Source organism: Pristis pectinata, chromosome 44 (assembly GCF_009764475.1).
Source record: "Pristis pectinata isolate sPriPec2 chromosome 44, sPriPec2.1.pri, whole genome shotgun sequence".
Taxonomy (NCBI): Eukaryota; Metazoa; Chordata; class Chondrichthyes; order Rhinopristiformes; family Pristidae; genus Pristis; species Pristis pectinata.
In genome coordinates this window covers 1,932,087-1,953,333 of record NC_067447.1, presented here as the reverse complement: position 1 = coordinate 1,953,333, position 21,247 = coordinate 1,932,087, and the positions used below count along the sequence as shown (strand labels likewise).

The window sequence follows — 21,247 nt, the reverse complement described above, 5'->3', positions numbered from 1 at the left end:
GATGTTTAATTTACAATTGCAAAGGGAGAGTCAATAAATCACTGGCAGTTCTTCACTCTGCAAGTGACCTCTGATCATTGGGAAGAAACTCCTTCATTCAGCTTCTGGCCATCCAAAAGGAAGTTAGGCAGACTGATCTCATTAACAGTTGTAACTGGGAGATGGCAGACTGTTGAGACAGCAATCTTGGACACCAATCAAGTTCAAGTTTATGATCGTGGCATGAATACCCAACAAACGAAGGCCGTGAGGCTTCGTTTGTTTTTTGAAGCAAACGCACAGTAGGTTACAGACATGATGGACATAACTGCCATCCTTAAATATCATAATATACATTAAAAATAAATATTATATCATTAGACGCACAGAAAAAGTGCTGGAGGAACCCAGCAGGTCAGGAAACATCTATGGAGTGAAATAAAGAGTAGACCTTTCGGGTCGAGACCCTTCGTCAGAAACGCTATCATTAGTGAAAATTGAGGGAAATGTGGTGCGAGGTAGTGCAAGGGATTTTCAGGTCGGTTCAAGAACCTTAAGCACATCTCATCCCATCACCTGCCCAACACATAACGGGAACATCCCTGCCCACCATCCGTAGTGTTTACAGGAGGCGCTGACTCAAGAAGGCAACATCTATCATCAAGCATCCCCAGCCATCTGGGCCATGCCGTCTTCTCACAGCTACCATCGGGGCAGGAGGTACAGAAGTCTGAACTCCTACACCACCAGGTTCAGGAACAGCGACTTCCCTTCTCCCTTTAAGTTCCTGAACAAACTGGCATAACCCGAATAACCGTAGTATAGCAACACTAGCAGCAAAGTGATCACATTGCACCAAAGTGGACTTTGTTTATGTTCTGGTTGTGTTTCTTTTTGTAAAAATTGTGCATAATTTCAGTGTAATTTATGTTTTTCTAGTGAACGTTGCTTATCGCATGTTATGTGCCTGTGATGCTGCTGAAAGTAAGTTTTTTATTGCACTTGTGCACACATGTAATTGTGCATTTGACAATAAACTCGAATTTGAATTCGACTTTGATAGAATCACGCTTTGATGTTGTTTTTATCTGTAATATCCTGGGTGCACATCGCTAAGCTTCTGCTGGGAGGATCTGAGCAGGTTAAGATGAAGTGAGGAACGGTGAGCGGTTATCTGAAGGTTTCCCAGATCTGCACGGGGGGTGCTCAGGGAAACAAAGAAAATGTAAATCAGGGGAGGGCACAGAGCACCTGCTTGTGAAGGCTGTGCAGAACCTTCAGCGAAACGGGTGCTTCAGAAGCTCTGAGATAGGCACACGAATGTGTAGACAACGGAGGGATTTGGACATTGCGTCGGCAGAAGGGATTCGTTTGATCTGAATTGTGTTCGGCACAGACACTGTGGGCCGAAGGGCCTGTTGCTGAGCTGCACTGTTCTATGCTGAGGTTTAGTTCACAGTTGAAACGACAGCAGATGGTTGAACCGGTTTTATTTTAATTTTCCAGTAAGGGAGCTGAAGAATGCGAGGAATGTTTAAGGTGAAGCTGGTCCCTCCTGAGGCACACCGGGGCTCAGAAACTCACAGAACGAGAGTCGGATGAAATTCACATCTGTGACTTGCGAAATAGCCTCCTCATTAGTTGGAATGGAATAACAAGGCTGTTACATGCAATCTATTCGCGGAAATCCAGGTAGAAATCAACAGCGACTGTCAGGTAAGACTAAAGTAATGGACTTTGTCCACCCACGAAGGAGAAATATATACCAGACAGTTAACCAACACATCTGTGCGACGTGCTGGTAAACAGGAGAACCGGGGAGGGGGTGGGGAGTGCGAGAACGCACCAACAAACAGGAATGCGCTGGAGCCGCTGGAGTTGAGCAGCGGCGACATGAACTGCCGCCCCGCCGTGCTATCCGTCCCCTGTATTTGACCCATTTCTTCCCTTTCCGCTGACCTACGTATTCTGGGGAAGGGTATGCGACAGTTCTGTGAGTCTGTGAGTGGAAACAGGGTCCAGTAGTTCAGCTTGACCTGGAGTCAAAGATCTCAGTCGCACCCTGGGTCTCTGACAGACCAATCGTCGATACAAAGGAGGGGCTCGAACTGGGGGTTCAGACAGTATCTCACAGAGACATTATCTTCCAATTTTGGCTTGTGTATTGCGAACAGACTCGAGTTGTAACACGTTTCAATCTGATTTCACGAGCATTTATTGCACAGTTGTAACGCCTGCCCGCATCGTCTTGTCCCGTGGAGTCGTCCGCTCCTCGTTCAGCGGGTATTCCCTCCCTCGTTTAATTCCTGTTCCAAAAAGTTCAGGTTGGACTTGAAGCCCTTCTGGTTTCAAATCCTTTCACCTGAAAATCATCTGACATTTCTGTGTCAGTACGATTTTGTTGACTACAGAAAATATTTCCGTACTGGAAACCCAGAGCAGGGAGCGGCAGTTCGGTATCTGAAACATGCTCTGCCGTTTGATAAAATCTGAGCCACTCCACAGCAGGTGCCTGGAACGCGCTGGAAGGGGGCGCGTGGAGGTTTCAGGCGGATTTAGATGGACACACGAGCAGGCAGGTCAAATTTCAACGTTAAGTGATAAAGTTTAAATTCTGGTAAAATTCTCTTATTTATATCTCCAGTTGCTTTCAAAATCTGACTTTCCATTTCTCACCAACTTGCTCTCGTGTCCTACTTTCCTTTTTTCTTATCAATGTCTTTATTCACCTTCATTAAAGTGCGAAATGTTCCCGGTCCTCGTGGACGTTAGGTTTGGTACCATGGGATCGAGGAAGAGCCAGTTATGTGGATAAAAAATTGGGTCGGAGGGAGCAAGCAGCACGTGGTGGTTGAAGGTTGTTTCTCGGAATGGAGACCGGTGATTAACCGTGTGCCGCAAGGGTCAATGTTGGTATCTTCGTTATCCCAAATATTTGGACAAATGATTTTAATGTGAATGCGGAAGGTTTGATCCGGAAGTTTGCAGGTGACACAAAATTAGGAGATGTTGTTGAAGGTGAAGAAGATTATCGTGGATTACAGCGGGATCTTGATCAGTTTACGAAGTGGGCCAATGAGTGCAAATTAATGTCAATACAGGTAAGTGTGAGGTGATGCAGTTTGGAAAATGAAACCAGAGTAAGACTTATACGATGAATGGCAGGGGGGCGAGGTATGTAATGGTGCAGAGGGACAGAAGAGTACAAGCACATAGTTTGTTGAAAGCGGCTTCAAAGGGAGACAGTGTGGTGAATAAAGTGTTTCGCTCGCTGACATTCATCAGTATGGGCATAGAGTATGGGAGCTGAGAAATTACTTTGAAATTGTAGACGTCATAAGTAAGGCCGCAGTTGGAGTACTGTGCACATTTTTTTTGTCACGCTGTTACGGGAAAGAAGTGTCTAAACTGGAAAGTGTGCAGAAAAGATTTACAAGGGTGTTGCCAGAACTAGAGGCAAAGAGTTATAGGGAGAGCTCCTCCAGGTTACTTTCCTTGGAACGTAAGAGAATGAGGGGCGACCTTATAGAAATGTTTAACATCCTGAGAGGCATGCACACGGTTGATGGGATAAATTTCTTCCCCAGAGCAGGGGAGTCTAAAACTCGGTAGCACAGGTATGGGCTGAGAGGGAAAAGAATGAGAAGGGATCTGAGGGTCAACTTTGTCACAAAGAAGGTGGTGAGCGTATGAAATCAGTTGCCAGAGGGAGTGGATGAGACAGGTAAATGGGAAGCAAATGTAAATTTGAATTGATAATTATAACTGTGATTTGAATTATATCAACATATTTGCGCGTTGACTGTGAATACTGTATCAGGGCTGGGATGGGCGTTGATCCCGTGAATCTGGGGATGCCGGTATTTGGTGTCAGGGTGGTGCGGGTGGAAAAATAAAACGTATATATACTGGAAATCTGAAAACAAAATCAGGAAATGGTGGAAACGGGTTGGACAGCGTGTGTGCAGAGAGGAGCAGAGTCACTGGTTCAGGTCTGATACGCCTCGGACGGAAACAAATCCTTCTTTGTGCTTGTATTCGGATTTGCAGCATCTGCAGCTTTGTTGTGACTTGTTTTGTGGGACGTTGGAATTGGTTTTGAATGGTTAAAGTGGGATAGAATTTTCAGGGTTCACATATTTTTCAGACTGAAGCCGAGGAACATGCGATATTCAGTTTGTTATTTATGCTTTCAGTTATCGTTGACGAGAACCTCCCTCCATTGTCTGGGTAACAGCCGGCTTGAACTGTCAGGAAATGTCACACAATGTTGACAAATGAGACAGATGCAACACTCAATGGACGGGGAAATGCGGCTCTGAGGATATGTTTCATGGCATGAGCCTTGCACCTGAATATAGAACTGACTAACCAATGGGGGTGACGGTAGAGGAGCAGGGTTTTCTGATTCGTTTCCCATCTCGGGATGTCCGAAATAGTTTGCCTCCGTTTGGTACTTTTTAGACATCAGCATCAAATTGCAGCTACTGTAATAAATACAGAAAATGCCGTAAACCCTCAGCAGGACAGGAGACTTCGCGTGACCCCATTGGTAAGGCAATGTTTTCCCCCTCGTGTGAACTATTGTCTGATTAGCCTTTCGATGTTCCGTTCATTGCAGAGCAGAAGAATCTGTGAACACCGGTCACCACCATGGCTGAAGGTACAGACAGGGGAGGAGATCCAGTGACAACAACAAGAAGGGACGACAAGGGTGGGTGAGAGAATTCTGTAAAATACAAACGTCCTGAAATTGGGTCCGGGTCAGGTTCCCGGACCTGCAGCTCACAGGAGAGGATAGGCTGAGGGGAGGGAGCACATTTGGAGGGAGCTCTCGGACAGATCCCTGTCAGTGGGCATTTTCATGGCCGTAGAGGAAGTGATTGGGCAGCAGGAGGTCACATGGAATGGAGCGACGACAATGGGTAGGTCCGACACAGTCAATGGGAGCAGCTGCCAGAGGGGGAGAAACATTGGGGAAATGGGAAGTGTTGAAAAGCGAGATTGTAAGAGTTCGGAGTCACCAAGTTCCTTCAAGGATAATAAGCAAAGGCGGTAAGTTAAAAGAACCTTGTTTACAGAAGCTATTGAAGGTTTGATGAGGAAAAGGGAAGTGGATTCAGCGATAGGAAATTGGTGTTGAGTGAATCCTCTGGGGCTTGTATGGGATATTGGAGAGAACAAAGTAATTAAAAGCCATGGAATGTGCTTCACAGTTAAGATTAAGTGGACTCCTAACCTCTTACGAGGGTTTTGGAGACAATGAAACGTGGTTCGGTGACTGTGAGGAAGTGAAGGGTTAAGAATTGCAACCATACCTATAACTGGAAAACAAAATATATATATATGCATTTATATTTCTTTAGCAAGGACTAGCAAGCTGCTGACCCACTAGTTAGGTCAGAATGTTAAGTATTGTTTCGGGTAACGAACCGTTCCAATATGTGATATGTGACGGTGGTGATACTGAGTGTAGTTAACATCGAGGTAAAGACTTGGTCGGAACAATGAAGAGTGATACCTGCCTTTGAAAGCCTTGATTATAACTCAATTGTACTAAGACAAAAGGTGTGATAGCTGTCTCGGGATCTCTTTTGCTTGACGGAAACTCGCGGCGCCGTTTGCATGGGATGTGCGTGACAATTCCTGTATAAATGTCTGTCTGCCCTTTGTTCGGGGAGAACTCGGAAAGCGACTCTTAGTGAGTGCTGAAGAGAATTCTCCTAGCGGTGCACTGCTAATAAAGGTATTTGTTCGAATCGACCTCGTGGCACTGTGTTACTTACAGCGGACGGAAAGGGAAAATTGATTTCGGGACAACAACTGAATGAAGCACAAGCCTTCCAACCTCAGAACTGTGTATTCGAAAGAAGTTTTTGCCAGTCAGTTTAAGGGAAAATAATGATATTACTGGAACCGCAAGAAGAAAGCGATCTCGAATTGAGTGAGAGTCCCTGTGGAGTGTGAGCTGTCTGCAGGGAGAAGGGGACAAAGTCAGACAGGAGGGAGTGGAGAGAGGGGCAGTGATCAGGTCCCTCGAACTCATGTGAAGTGATTCCTGCCCTTGGAGGCTCATTAAACAAGTAACTGCCAAGCTTCTATCAAGTGAGAGGTGAGAGAATGGGGAGGGGAGTGAGGAAGACCAGAGGTGGACGCAGTGAGGAGGGAAGTGGGCAGACGGGAGCAGTGGAATGTAGTACCTGATCTGTGTCAGGGACGGGGAGAGTGAAAGGTGCGGTACCTGTGTGTGGGGCATGTGTGATCTGTATCGGGGGTGTCGGAGTGTGACAGAGAGCTCAGAGTCTTCTGCGTGAGTGCGTCACTGATGAGGCTGTAATTTTTTGCCCATCCCTCACTGACCCTGACGGAGTGCTGGTGAGTGTGGTTCTTTAGGTGAACAAACTCCCGCTGTACTGTCGGGTGGGTTTTATATCCAGTGATGCACAACGGAAATCTGTGCAACATTGGGGGTGTGATGTCCAGGCAGTGGGGTCTTCCCATCCACATGTTACACATGTCCTTGCAGATCGGGAGGTGCTGTTTGAGTTCTCTAGTTAAGTGCATTCGGTGTATTTTAAGGTGAGAGACAGGATGTTCAGAGGGAACCTGAAAGGTAAATATTTCACCCACACTGTAGCTGGCATCTGGAAAGAGCTGCCAGAGAAAGTGGTGGAAGCAGGAACAGTAACATCATGTGTCAGACTTCTAGACACTGGAGCAAGGCAAAGGGGGATAAGGAATTAGTGCCGACTGCTGTGATTATCACAGTGATCAGCATAGACCCGGTGGGTTGAAAGTCCTTTTGCTATGCTGTGCAATTCTATGGCTCTGTGGAAGACACACGTTTTCACTGTGGTGGTGAGCGTTGTGCTTAGGGTCCGGGGCGTTGTTTGTGTTTGGGGCCAGAGCCCACGGCACTCTTTGGGATGATGTTCACTTTCTCCCTTTCTATTTACAGAGCCAAAGTCCACACTCTCTGAGCTCCTGACACAGTGGGACGATTACCAACTGTTCCAGCTGGGAAAATTCTACCAGCATAGACTGGCAGAGGCGATTGAAGAACGGGTTGAAGGACTCAGCCAACTGTTGAGAAACGAGGGACATTTCAGTGGACCTGAACATGAGGTGAGAGTGAAAGAATAACACAACACGGAAACAGGCCCTTCGGCCCAATTCGTCCATGCCAACCAAAATGCTTTCCTGAGATAGACCCATTTTCCCGTGTGTGACCCATATCCCTCTAAACCTTTCCTATCCATGCACTTATGCCGATATATTTTCAATGTTGTTATTGTACCTGCCTCAACTGCATTCTCTGAGCACGGATGAGTTCCCTGGGAAGAGCGGCTTATGGGAAAGTCCGCATCTGACATGTAGAGGGTATTTGAAGACCAACTGCAGGTCAGTGAGAAGGAAACGTTATGATGCGAAAGTCAGAGAACCTCGGATATCAGGAGAGGTTGGTGAACTTAGACAAGGACAAAAACGAAGCGTATATAAGACTCAGGAAGCTAAATTCAAAAGGACCCATTGAGGACAATAAAGGAACGAGCGAAGAACTCAAGAAGGGAATTAAGAGGGCCAGGAGGGCCATGAAATCTCCTTGGCAAGCAGTATTAAAGAGAAGTACAAGGCATTCTGTACATACATTAATCGCAAGGCGATAATGAGGGAGAGGGTAGGACTACCCCAGGATAAAGGAGGGAAAATGTACGTGGAACCAGAGGATGTGGGCGAGGTCTTAAGCGAGTAATTCGCGTCGGTATTTACCAAGGAGAAGGACGTGGAGGTCAGTGAGATCAGTGTGGATAATGCTGTATGCTGGCACATGTGTAAATGAACTTTTTTCTTTAATTGGGTTCACTTTTATAATGTTTGTACCTTTGTACCTCTACTTAGGTGTTCGTATTTTATAATATTTGTAGATTATCCACAAGGCGCAGTGTTGGCTCTTTGAAATCACATTAAGATGGATGTCCCCAGGACCTGATGCGACAAAGCCCAGGTTATTGAGGGAGGCGAGAGATGAGATTTCTGGAATCAGTGTGTCTCACGTCAGTGGTCGGGAAGATACTGGAGAGGATTCACAGATATAGGCTTTAAGCGCATTTGGACAGCTATTGCGAAATTCGGGACAGTCAGCGTGGCTTTGTGCGGAGGACGTCATGACTTCCTAATTTAATTGAGAGTTTCAAGATGACCAAGGTAGAGCAGTGTATGTTGTCTGCATGGATTTTAGTAAAGCTATTAACAATGTCGCACATGGTAGGCTCATACAGAAGGTTAAACTGCATGGACTCCACAGAAACTTAGACCTTTGGATTCGGAACCGGCTTGCCCATGGAAGACAGAGGGTGGTGATCGATGGGACGTATTGTGGCTGTAGGTCCGTGACAAATGGGGTTCGGCATACTGGGGCCTCTGCTGTGTGTGATATGTATAAATGACCTGGATGAAAATGTGGATGGGTGTGTTGGTAAGTTCGCAGACGCTACGAAGATTGGTGGTGTCGTGGTCATGGCAAAAGATTGACAAAGGATACAGCGAGACATAGATCAGTTGAAGGGATGGTCGTAGAAATAGAAGACGGAGTTTAATCCGGCCAAATGCGAGTTGTTGAACTTTGGGAGATCAAATGTAAAGAGACAGTGCACTGTTACTGACAAGGCCCTGAACAGTGTTGATGTACAGGTGGTTCTTGCGGTGCATGTCCATAGCTTCCTGGAAGTGGCTGCACAGGTTGATAGAGTGGTAAAGAAGGCGTTCGGAATGGTTTCGTTTATTCGTTGAGACACTGAGGTCGTGTTGGAATGTAATGTTGCAGGTTTATAAACCTCTGGTTAGGCCTCACCCGATTATGCGAACGATGTGGCGGCTTTAAAAATAGTACAGAAGTAGGTCACCCAGGATGCTACCTGGAACAGAGGGCATATGCTTAAAGGAGAGGTTGGACAAACTTGTATTGTTTGTCCCTGGAGCGGCGGAGGCTGAGGGGAGACCTATCAGCTTTTAAGATCATGAGAGACACAAGTAGAATAGATAGGCGGCATTTTTTCCCAGTTTCCAAATGTCTGTTATTGGAGGGAACGCATTTAAGGTGAGAGGGTGTAAGTTCAAAGGAGATGTGGGGGCCAAGTGTTTTATAGATAGAATGGTGGGTGACTGGAACGCGCTGACAAGGGTGATGTTAGAAGCAAGTATGAGGCAGGTTTTCAAGCGGCTGGTGGATATGCAGAGCAATGACGGATCTGGGCACTGTACATGCAGAATAGATTACTTTAGTTGTGCATTTAATTACTAGTTTAATTAGTTTGGACCTACATCCTGGGTCGAAGGACCTGTTCCAGTGCTGTACTGTTCTATATCAATCCAGCTAGCCTTGTCCTGCATTCTAACAGGTTCTCGATAGCAGTGAGTTCTCCCAACCTCACGAGTGAAATCCTGCCACTTGCGAAGTGGCCCTTCGTGTGATAACAGCTTCTCTCAATTAACATTCCCAAGAGCCTGTCCCGTGCCATCAAAATTATCCTTGCCCACATTTAGGACTTTAACTTGTGGGCCAGTCCCATCTTTTTCCATGACTGTTTGACAACGAATAGAATTATGGTCACTGTTCCCAAAATGCTCCCTCACTGACGCATCGGCCACTTGCCCAGCTTCATTTCCCAGGAGAATGTTGGGCTTTGGCCCTCGCTAACAGGGCCATCTACAATTGGTTGAGAAATATTCCTGTTTTCAATTAAGAAATTCCACCCCATCGAATCCTTTGGCACTGTGACAAATATGTCCTGGACATATTTGGGATCTCACGACACATTTTCTCCTCCAATTCCCACTGACTGCTGGAGGGCCGATAGTATCATTCCATCAGTGATCGCCCTTCTTATTTCTAAGTTGAATCCCACATATCCTCAAGGGACATTACTCCCGGAATATCCTCCCATTCTAGTATACTCCCCAATCAATAACACAGCGCCCTTTCCCGTCTTACCTCCACCTTTCTCATGCCTGTAGCATCTGTACCCAGAATATTGAGCTGCTAGTTCTGCCCATGTCCTCAAACACGTGTCTGTAATAGCGATTATGTTGCAATCCAATGTGTCCATCAGTGGCGTTTGTTCATCTGTTTCGTTTGTGAGGCTTCTTGCCCCCTCTCCTGCGAAACGGTCTTGCTTGCTTTAACTTCTGTATTTTATTTACATTTACATGTTCTACGACTACTTTGGAACCCAACTCCTGCCTGACCAGTTGAAATCCTCACGAGTAGTTCCAGCAAATCTCCAAGACCCTGCTTTCCTTCCACTTCAGGTATCACTCATCCGTCTTGTATAGGTCGCCACTGCCCAAGAAGACATCCCAACAGTCCACGGACCTGAATCCCTCCCACCTACACCAGCTCTTCAGCCGATCATCTGTCTGTTCTGCCTTCCTATACCTCCCCTTATTAGAGCGTTGTACTGGGAGTAGTCCAGAGTTAACCTTGGTCCTTTGTTGAATCCTTCCACCAAATTCCCTGTATTCACTGCGGAGGATCTCATCCACTTTTCTACTTATGTCATTGATACCAGTGTGCAGAACGACCTCTGGCTGCTCACAGTCTCCATCGAGGATGTTCTTCAACTGCCCGGAGATGTCATTGACTCCGGCACCCATGAGGCTCCGTCCCACTCTGGAGCCTTGTTCACAGCCTATCTGTTCCCCTACCTACCGGGTTTCCCATCACTGCAGCTGTTCCAGAAACCACCCTTCCCTGCAGAGCATCAGAGGCCGTTGTTGAGCCACTGGCACCTGCTGCTGCTCTCCCCTGGAAGCCATTATCCCAACAGTCACAAAAACGGCACGCTTCTTACTGAGGGAAAGGGTCATAGTGGAATCCAGCCTTCCCTGCCTACTTTCACAACCTTTCCTGGTTGTGACCAAACTATCCGTGGCATGTACCTCCTTAGTGATCAGCTCACTATAACGCTCCTGTCTGTGATGTTCTCCGCTTGCTGGATTCTCCTCAGCGTGGTCAGTCAGGAGCTGCAGGTGGATACACTTCCACAGGTACAGGCACCGGGGAGAGTGGACGGTCCCCTTATCTCCTCCATTCTGCCGGAGGAGCATGCGATTGCCCTGACTGCCAACACCGAACCACGAAGGCTACAGAGGAAAGTAAAAGATCTGACGTATCTTACTTTATCACGACTCAGCCTCCTCACCGAGGCCTCTTGAGTCAAAGCCTCGCACTTAGTCTTCAAGCACAGAATTTTGTCCTCAAAGCAGCCACTATATTTGCCTCAAAGCTCTCATCTGTTCTACGACTATTTTCAGTGTCATTCACCTGTAAGACTAGTTCAGAGCCTCCTGAATGGCTCCAGGAAACCTCCTGACCAGGACTGTGGTCCCCATCTGGTTCAGAGGCAACCTGTCCCCTTGTAGAGGTTGCATCCTCTTTCGTAGCTATTCCAATAGTCCACGTAAATGACATTGTTCCTCTGTTCCAGTTGTTCAGCCACACGTTTATTTACCTGATCTTCCTATTTCTACACTCACTAACACATGGCACAGGGTGTAATCCTGAAATTATCATCCTTTCCAGCATTTTAACCTTCAACCTAACACCGTATAATTAATTCTGAGGACCCCATCTCTCTTCCTGTCTATGTTATTAGTTCCAATATGGACCACAGCCGTTGGCTCATCAGCCTCCTCGTTCAGAATGTTTTGTACCTGCTCAGAGACATCCTTGACCCTGTCACCACGGAGAGAAGCAACACCCCATTCTGGAGTCTCACTCGCAGTCACGGAAACGACCCTCTGACCACAGAGTCCAATCCCACTACCTGCTGTAAAACGGAGCCAGTCGTGGTGACACTGAGCTCTCTGCTGCTGTTGCATTTCCCGGACAACCCATCACCCTCATGAAAATAAGTATTGGTTAGACAGCACTTGGACAGTTCTGGTTGCAGCAGTACAGGAGGGATGTGGTCAAAGAAGTTTGCGTGCAGAAAGGATTCACCAGGAGGTGTGCCCTGGATTGGAGGGCTGCAGTTACAAGGAGATATTGGATGGGCTGGGTTTACACACACTGGAATTTAAGAGTCTTATAGGTGACCTTGGAGGTTAATAAAATTAATAACAGCATGGGACACATAGGATTTTTCCAAAGCCACAGGAGTCGTCGAGAATAAGAGGGCACAGGTGTAACCTGATAGGGGAGAATTTCAAGTGAATTTGTTAGGTTCGTTTCCATACAGAGTAGGGTGAACACCTGGAACGGGCTGCCAGAGGTCGTGCTGGCGAAGCAGGCAGAAATATTTGCAGTGCTTCACAGGCCTTTGGACTGGTACCAGGATAGGAAAGGTGTGGAGGTAAACAGGCTGAATGTGGGCAAATGGGATTAGTGTGGATGCACATCACAGTCGGCATGGGCAATGTGAGCTGTAATGGTATCTGTCTGTGCCGAATGTTTCTGTGTTCCAATGAAATTCCATCTCCGGAAAGAATCTGCCTCTCCTTATCATCCTCTCCAGTTCCTGGTGCCACGCGACAGGTTACCGCGAATTCTGGTCCATTCAACCTACTTCCTCCTCTGGGGACTTCCATGGAATGTGTTTCTATGGATTAAAAATGGTACGGGTTGATGTTCTGCCTGAAGAAATCCCATTGGTGGATATGTGATGCATAGTTCTCCAAGGATAGTCAATGTGCCAAAGGAAATGTCTGTTATGTCGAGTACCAGGGACAAATGATTGTACGGATCGGGTAGTTATTCTTGTCGTTGTTCGGTGCCTCTGAATAAACCCACAGAGGTTCCTGAGATCAGCTGCTGGTGATTTCTGCTTTCTCTCTGTTTCCCTCAGTGAGACTTTGTCCTTTCTGAGTAAGTGGACCTGTTATTGGTGCCGGCTTGTTCCTCATGCAGTTACAGTCGGTCAGCACAGAAAAGGTCCCTTCAGCCAACCATGTCCATGCCCACCTTATGCTCATCTGCACCAATACCGTTTGCTCATAATGTGACCAATTCCTTCTGTTCCATGCCTATTTAAGTGCCTTTCTAAATGTTTATTAAAGTTATAATTGTGATTGCCATCACCTCCTCTGGCAGCGCGTTCCAGACATAAGCCACTCTCAGTGTGGATAAACAAAACAGATCTCACAGATCCCCTTTGAATATCCTTCCCCACCTTAAACCTCTCTTCTCTCAGTCGGCTCTACGTCTCTTTCTCCAGCGTAAGTAGCTTAAATCTGGATTTGTGTAGCTGTGCTGTACAGTCAGAAATGTGACTAAAGTTGGCCTCTGAAGGACAAGGGAAACGCATCACATACAGTCCATTGCAGAGCATCAGTGATTCCTCACTCTGCTACCACAATGCTCTGATTTGTAACTTTATAGTTAGCTTTTCACCAGCTTGATAAAGACACAGCCCAGTGACGGTTTTTGTGTAGAAAACCACTGTGACCTCCCATCAATGAGCAGGTATTTTCTTGTGTCTCTCAGCCCACTCCTTAACATTTTCATTATTTTCCATTACAGAAAATCACTGAGCTGATGGGGAAGGGAAAGCGGACAGAAGGTTCCAAGCTCTTCCTCAGTCTGGTGACGGAGAAAGGCTCCCAGACCCCGAGGGTGATGTGGGAATCCTTTGTGAAGATGAGGATGGAGTTACCCAAGTTGGACAAAATACTAAAGGAAATCCAGGAGTTCGGTACGGTAAAACAACACATTGAAATCAAACTCATCCTGAAACACTCAAGGTTTAACAATATTAGTCAGATCTGGTTTCATGAAACCTTGATGATTTGAACAGGTCCGGAACCAGAGGAATATTTGAACATCGCCCGAGGTTTAACTGAACTACCCACGGAACTGAAAGGTGAGAGAGGAAATGCAACCTTATAATCATTTTATCTTTAGAATCGACCTGTGTCAGAAGCCATTTATCCATAGGTTGTCAAGATCTGGGATTCGAAAGATCATTGGCTCGGGAATAGGATGTTCTGTCCTTGGAATTAAACAACAATCCATAAGATTATGAGATATTTTCTGTGTTGCTGTTCATCCGTGACACTCGAGTCAGTCTAGGCAGGATGGCAGTGGAACGCTGCTCCTGCAAGATATAGGAAGTCAAAGAACCTCTCGGTCACTCTGAAGACTACATCTGTGGGAAGTGCACCCAGCTGCAGCTCCTGACAAACGGGGTAAGATGTTTGATGTACTCAGGATCATCCGGGATGCTGAGAGGACAACAGATGTTACTTTTAGTGAGTTGGTCACACGTAAGATGCAGTATTCAGATAGATGGGTGATCACCAGTAAATGTAAGTGGAGTAGGCAGGCTGTGCAGGGTTTTCCTGTGGCCATTTCCCTCCCGAGCAGATGCACCTCTTTGGATAATCTTTCAGTGGATAGAAGCAGCTGTCATGTCTCTGGTACTGTGACCTGCTCTGAAGCTCAGAGGGAATGGGTGCCGTCAGACAGGACGATAGTGACAGGAGACTTCCTTGTGAGGGGGACAGGCAGGTGATTATGTGGCCGCAGAAGAGACGCCAGGACGGTGCGTTGCCTCCCGGGTGCGAGGGTCAAGGATACCTCTGAGGAGCTGCAGAACATTTCTGAGCGGGAGGCTGAACAGCCAGTTGGTACAAACGACGTTGGCATAGAAATGAATGAGGTCCTGCAGAATGAGTACAGGTAGCTATAACAAGTTAAGAAGCGTGTCTGCGAATGGTGATCTCCGGATTACTACCGGTGCCACGTGATAGAGAGATCATAAAGAGAAAGATCGGCCAGAGGAACGTGTGGCTAAGCACCCGATGCAGGGCGAGGAGTTTCACTGAGACATCTACTCTGGAGCAGGGGCAAACTACACAAAAGGGACAGGTTGTGCTTGAACTAGGGAGGAGCAATATCCCTGCAGTGAAATTTGCCAGCACTTGTAGGGAGGGATGGAACTAGATTGACAGGCGGGTGGGAATCTGAGCTGGACAAATATATGGGGAAAAAGTAGAAGACAGCAAAGGATTCCGATCAGAACCCTGCCTGCCTGACAGTGCGATTACTGAGATGTCGACAATTCCACCCCCACCCCCATAGATGCTGCTCGACATAGTAAATATGGGAATGTCAGGGTCTGATGGCTTTACAGGCTATGGTTCTCTGTCGAGTCAGGGATCTGTTAAACAAGTTTACATCCTGCACTAACATACATGAGTGAATTCAATTAATTGAAGAGCATTGAACTCATTCTTGTCGTCTTAAATACTGAGTTCTGAGTTGAGACATCTGATATTTTGATCTCTCTCTGTTACCATGGAAGATGTTCAACAGAAACACAAGAGTACACTGCGGCAACAGACTGAAACACTGAGAGTGAACACCATCCTGATGAGGGAGAAGGTGAAGGTTTTCAAGCTGGTTGATCGATACGCTGAGCTTACGGTCATTTCCACTGTTCGACGTCGGAAACTAGTGGAACACGAGCTGCTGGCAAGAGGCCGGGAGCACGAGAAGTGGAGAGAGGAACATCTCCGGGGAGAGTTGCAGAAACTCCGGACCGCTCAGTTGTTCCAGGGCAGACTTGCCTGGAGTAAATCCAAATCTGGGAGCTCGGCAGCGCTGGCCGGAGTCCCGGGGATCGGGAAAACAACCATGGTGCAAAAGATTGTTTATGACTGGGCCACGGGGAAAATATACCAACAATTTCAATTTGTCTTCAGCTTTAAGTTCCGAGATTTAAACGCGATTAATTGCACAATAAACCTGTGGAACCTGATGGTATTTTTTTATCCTTACCTGAGGAATATTCTGGAAAAGTTGTGGAAAAACCCAGAGGGATTGCTGTTTATATTCGATGGTTTGGATGAATTTAGGGACAGAATCGATTTTGCTGACAGTCGGAGAGACACAGAACCTCAGCACATGTGCACAGATCCTGAATTCCGGTGTAAGGTATCTGACATCGTGTACAGTTTAATCCAGAACAAGCTTCTCCCAGGGTGTTCAGTGCTGGTGACAACCCGCCCCACTGATTTACATTTATTGGAAAAGGCGGAGATCAGTGTCTGGGCTGAAATCCTGGGATTTGTTGGTGACGAACGGAAGGGATATTTCAGCAGGTATTTTGAAGATCAGGCGGTGGCAGCAGCTGTTTTCAAACACGTGGAGGAGAACGAGATCCTGTACACCATGAGCTACAACCCCTCCTACTGCTGGATCCTCAGTCTGACACTGGGCCCCTTCTTCACACAAAGACACAGGGACCCGCATAGAGTTCCCAAAACCATCACCCAACTATATTCCTACTATATTTACAACATCCTAAAAAACCACAGCCGTGATATTGAAAGCCCCCGTGATGTGTTACTGAGGGTTGGTCAGATGGCCTTCACAGGAGTGTCCGAGAGGAAGATTGTGTTTACAGATGGAGATTTGATCAGCTACAATCTGCAGCCTTCCCACTTCCTGTCCGGGTTCCTGATGGAACTTTTGGAGAGAGAGGATTGTGCCCGGAGCGTGGTGTACACATTCCCACACCTCACCATCCAAGAGTTTGTAGCCGCACTCGCACAATACCTGACTCCTGATCCCGTGGATGTCCAGATACTCACTAAAGCCCACAACAAGGAAGACGGGCGATTTGACATATTTCTCCGTTTTGTGGCTGGTCTCTCCTCCCCAGGGTCAGCTCGGGGGCTGGAGAAGTTTCTGGGCCCATTTTCGAATCAAACAACCTGCCGAGTGATTGACTTGGTGAAGGAGGAGGTTAAACGTCAGATTGGAATAACAGGGAGTGAAGCTGGTAAAAGGAGCCTCCTGAACACACTGCACTACCTGTTTGAGTCTCAGAACCATGCACTGGCTCAGGCTGCACTGGGAGCTGTGGAAACACTTTCACTCAGTGACTTTCGCCTGAATCCCATTGACTGCGCCGTCCTGTCTCTTGTCATCGGGCTCTGTGATACAATAAAACTCCTCGATCTGTGTAACTGCGGCATTGAGAGTGAAGGGCTCCAGCGGCTGGGACCCGGGCTGCACAAGTGCCAGGAGCTGAGGTAACTGTTGACTTTTCTGCAGCTCTGAACTGTGAAACGATTCCATTTTGTTGTTTCAACGTAAACGAACAGCATGTGCTTGGATAAACCTGTAGCAAAGTAGAATGTGCATAACTGTGAAGAATAAGCATAGGGTAGTTCTGTAATTCCGCAGGAACTGGAGGGATCAGTGGGTCCTTATTAAGGGTCGTTGAAATCTTCATCAGATCAGTGAATGACGGCCATTTGTTTAATTGCAGTAAATCACATGAGTGGCTGTGTTTCTCACTGCCTGTGACACGTCCATTGACCACGTTCCCTCTCACTGTTACTGACGCCCAGACCGACACTGACTGCAGCAGTCGGTGTGTCGGAGAATCCCACCCTCTTCCTGGAGAGGGACAGGAGAGCGTCACTGGACCGTCACTGCGAGATGGAGAGTATTGTCACAATCGGACTCTCCTCCCCTCTTCCCCTCTTCCTGCCTCCCCCTCCTCTGGTACCATCCCTCTCCTTACGACGCCCCCTCCTGTTAGGCTCTCGCTCCGTTCCCTCCCCTCGTGGGACACTTTCCCACCAACTCCCCCACTGTACCCCTCTTTGGGATCTGGGCAGTGAGGGTTATTGTCGGTGAATGGAACTCCGGTCAGACATTTCATGAAGGGTTTTACTTTCCCTGAAATATCCAAGCGAGAGAAGGTCTGTTAGACCCACTGTTTGAATAACTATGTCTCACATTTTGTTTCCGTTTAGACTCGGGAACAATAAACTGGGAGATTCGGGAGCAAAACTGGTGTCTGCGTCTCTGAGGGACCCGGAATGCAAAATACAGAAACTGATGTAAGTCCCAGACTGTGAGAGATTGTGTTTACAGTTACTGGATGTCTGACACTGAACATGGTCAGAATTTGTGTTGTTCATAAACCCAAGGGATTTTCACCGTCTCCTGCCTCCCTGTGTACTTCACCCTCTCTCTATCTCTCTCTCTCATCTCCAGGTTAGACGGGATCGGTCTCACAGATACTGGTGCCGAGGACCTCATCTTCGCTCTTAGTACTAACCGATCTCTGACGGAGCTGGACCTGAATTACAATAAACTGGGGGATTCGGGAGTGAAGCTGGTGTTTGCATCCTTGAGCGACCCGGAGTGTAAAATACAGAGACTCTGGTAAGTTCTGGACAGTGAGAAATTGTGTTCTCATTCACTGAGTGTCTGACACTGAGCGTTAGTGTGATCAGTAATTTCGTTACTGGTAAACACTGGGGATTTGCACCGTCTCCTGTCTGGCTCTGTCGTTCACTCTCACTCCATCTCTAGGCTCGATGAAGGCAGTGTTTGGACTTCTTGGAGCGAGGATCCCGTCTGGGCTCTCAATGCAAAGGACACACTGATGGACGTGAACCTGAGCGGTAATAAACTGGGAGATGCAGGAGTGAAACTGCTGGCTGCGGCTCTGACAATCACCAAGTATGAAGTACAGAAACTGCAGTGAGTCCCAGGCTGTGAGAACTTGTGTTTACGGTCATTGTGTGTCTGACACTGAATTTTGAAATATGTACTTTACCCGCAATATCTCTCATCTCCAGACTGCAGCGTGTCGGTTTCTCAGATTCTGGTGCCGAGGATCTCTTCTCCGCTCTTAGTACAAACCGATCACTGACCGAGTTGGACCTGTGTTACAATGAACTGGGAGATTCAGGAGTGAAACTGGTGTCTGAGGATCTGAGGGACCCGGAGTGTAAAATACAGAAACTGAGGTAATTCTCATACCGTGAGAGATTGTGTTCACAGTCATTGGGTGTCTGACCCTGAACATTGATGTGGTCAGTAAATGTATGACTGATAAACACCAGGGATTTGCACCATCTCTTGTCTCTGTGTCCCTCACCCTCACTCTCTCTCATCTCCAGTCTGTGCCGTGTCGGCCTCACAGAGTCTGGTGCCGAGGATCTCGTCTCCGCTCTCAGAACAAACGGGTCACTGACGGAGCTGGACCTGGGTGACAATGAACTAGGAGATTCGGGAGTGAAACTGGTGTCTGCGGTTCTGAGAGACCCGGAGTGTAAAATAAAGAGACTGGGGTAAGTCCCAGACTGTGAGAGATTGTGTTTACAGTCACTGGGTGTCTGACACTGAATATTAATGTGGTCAGTAATTGTGTTACTGATAAACCCTGGGGATTTTCACCGTCTCCTGTCTCCCTGTGTCCCTCTCTCCCTCCGCCCCCACCTCTCTCTCTCATCTGCAGACTGGAGAAGGTCAATCTCACAGATTCTGGTGCCGAAGATCTCCTCTTCGCTCTCAGTACAAACCTCTCACTGACGGAGCTGGATATGAGTAGCAACTCACTCACAGACCGATCAGTCCCCGCTCTGCGGCACCTCATCGTGACCAACTCGAGTCTGGAGTGGATCAGGTGAGTGTTTGTGTTAATGCTTAATGCGGTAAAATCTCGGTGGATCCACGGGCTGTTCTGGTGATATTTGTCTGTCAGTGTTGAAATGTGAACCCGAGTCCCCAGTTACTGACACTGTTGTGTAATCTGTTTCTTTCCTCTTTTTCTTCACTCTGTTTCAGGCTGTGGGGGAATAAATTCAGTCGGACCGGGGAGAAGGAATTGCGGTCTATGCAGGAGCCCAGACCCGGAATGAGAGTGTTCCTGTGAACACCTCAATGAAGAAACGTCACCGCCCGCGGGCTGGGAGTATTTTTAGCCGATTTCCCGACTTCCTCTTTAAACGTCCGCGGTCCGGGCTTAGACACCAACGGTTCCCAGCTCGGTCTGGGGACAGTGTGACGTCAGAAGTGGTCCTGCTGTCAGGTGACCCATTCCCCCCACCCCCTCCGTCCGCAGGAGAAGCTGCGGTCGGATATTCGGGTCGGATGTCCCCCACTGGAGCCAGGGAAATTAGCCAGGAAGAGCCGAGTTTGGGGCTCATTCTGGGACACTAACTGTCACACTGTATCTCCAGGAGTGGGTTATCCCGGCACACCGGCCTTTTAAACACGTTGTTGAGGGCGGAGAAGCTGGAATTTTTACTGCAGTCATTAAGCATCCTGTCGATAGAATGTTAATGTATGAAATATCTCCATAGTTGCTCTTGGATCTGCGGCGATCTCGGACGCTGCACTGAGGGGACCCCCTGATGTACAATAACTGTGATAAACGGGAATGATTATTAACTGGTCATTCCGTGCCGCGGCGTCTGTTAACTGTGTTCAGAGAATTGCAAGTTTTGCTGTCCACGGTCTATTTTGTATGCAAATTATAACTTCCCACTGTCTCCGTTACAACAACGGCCGTGAGATCAGAAAATGTTGGTCGGGTGCCCGGGAGCTACATGTGAAGAATGGGCAGAACCTGCGCTTCCAGAGCCTGTCAGCCTCTACCTCTCCCAAACCCCGGTCACTCTCCACCTGGTGAGGAAAGAGTGCTGGGTGTTCCTCCCGGGAGAAAAAAGAAAACCCCACCACCGCAGCTCTCTCGTCAGTCACCGCCCTCAAAATCTCCCACCTCTCCTGGGATTTAGCTTTTACCGGTGCAAGCAGCAAAATACAAACTCAAGCCTCTCTGGATAAAGCCGTTTCTTCAAATTACCTAATTATCTCCAGAACAGAGAACCGATTACAGATAAACAGGCTTTAAGGTTACATTGACTTTGCTTCAGGAATGTCACATTTGCTTTGATTTATGTTCAGGTAACATGTACAGAGATATAATGAGATTATTTGGTTTTGCGCGCCACCCGCACAGCTCACGCCAGAAATAATTACATTGATGTTGTCGAATGAAAATTGCATGGGCAATATAATGTTGCAGTTCCGGATTAAGTGCAGTGCAGTTAGACAATGTGCAAGTGCACGACGAGGTACATTTGGAGATCAAGAGTTCATCTTTAAGCGTTTGAGAGGTTCGTTCAAGGGTCTGAAAACAGCGGGAGAGAAGCTGCCCTTGCGCCTGTACTTCTATATTTTTGTGTTTTTATTTTCTTTTTGTTTATCTCCTGCCCAAAGAGAGAGGGGAGAAGACAGAATGAACGGGATGGGAAGGATTCTTGATTATACGTGTATTATGAATGCAGTTTGGAACTAATAATACAACAATTTGTCACAAGTGGACAGTGGAACTTTGTTCTGATGAATCGTCATCGTTCTGACGGCTTTTAATCTTGTTCTCGCTCCGCAGTCACAAACATGAGTATTCACAGTAATTTTCCATTACATTTTGGATTTAAACACCTGAATCATTTC

General features: G+C 47.3%; 1 protein-coding gene and 1 long non-coding RNA gene across 2 annotated transcripts in view; both read left to right on the top strand.

The window, feature by feature from the left end:
* Positions 1 to 21,029, top strand: part of LOC127566659 (uncharacterized) — a 41,241-nt gene extending 20,212 nt beyond the window's left edge. The window contains exons 14-28 of the mRNA XM_052009173.1: positions 1,789 to 1,906; positions 2,205 to 2,303; positions 6,938 to 7,104; positions 10,510 to 11,133; positions 13,499 to 13,670; positions 13,773 to 13,838; positions 15,435 to 15,739; positions 16,565 to 17,016; positions 17,749 to 17,835; positions 17,993 to 18,163; positions 18,314 to 18,484; positions 18,583 to 18,753; positions 18,907 to 19,077; positions 19,245 to 19,412; positions 19,574 to 21,029. Of these exons, the coding sequence (XP_051865133.1) occupies positions 1,789 to 1,906; positions 2,205 to 2,303; positions 6,938 to 7,104; positions 10,510 to 11,133; positions 13,499 to 13,670; positions 13,773 to 13,838; positions 15,435 to 15,739; positions 16,565 to 17,016; positions 17,749 to 17,835; positions 17,993 to 18,163; positions 18,314 to 18,484; positions 18,583 to 18,753; positions 18,907 to 19,077; positions 19,245 to 19,412; positions 19,574 to 19,661 (3,030 nt within the window). The 3' untranslated portion in view covers positions 19,662 to 21,029. The remainder of the gene's footprint in view (positions 1 to 1,788; positions 1,907 to 2,204; positions 2,304 to 6,937; positions 7,105 to 10,509; positions 11,134 to 13,498; positions 13,671 to 13,772; positions 13,839 to 15,434; positions 15,740 to 16,564; positions 17,017 to 17,748; positions 17,836 to 17,992; positions 18,164 to 18,313; positions 18,485 to 18,582; positions 18,754 to 18,906; positions 19,078 to 19,244; positions 19,413 to 19,573) is intronic.
* On the top strand, positions 1,561 to 7,068 carry LOC127566646 (uncharacterized). Its single transcript, XR_007955762.1, has 3 exons — positions 1,561 to 1,695; positions 4,601 to 4,693; positions 6,938 to 7,068. It is a non-coding gene; the product is annotated as an uncharacterized LOC127566646 (long non-coding RNA).
* Positions 21,030 to 21,247: the final 218 nt, after the last annotated feature.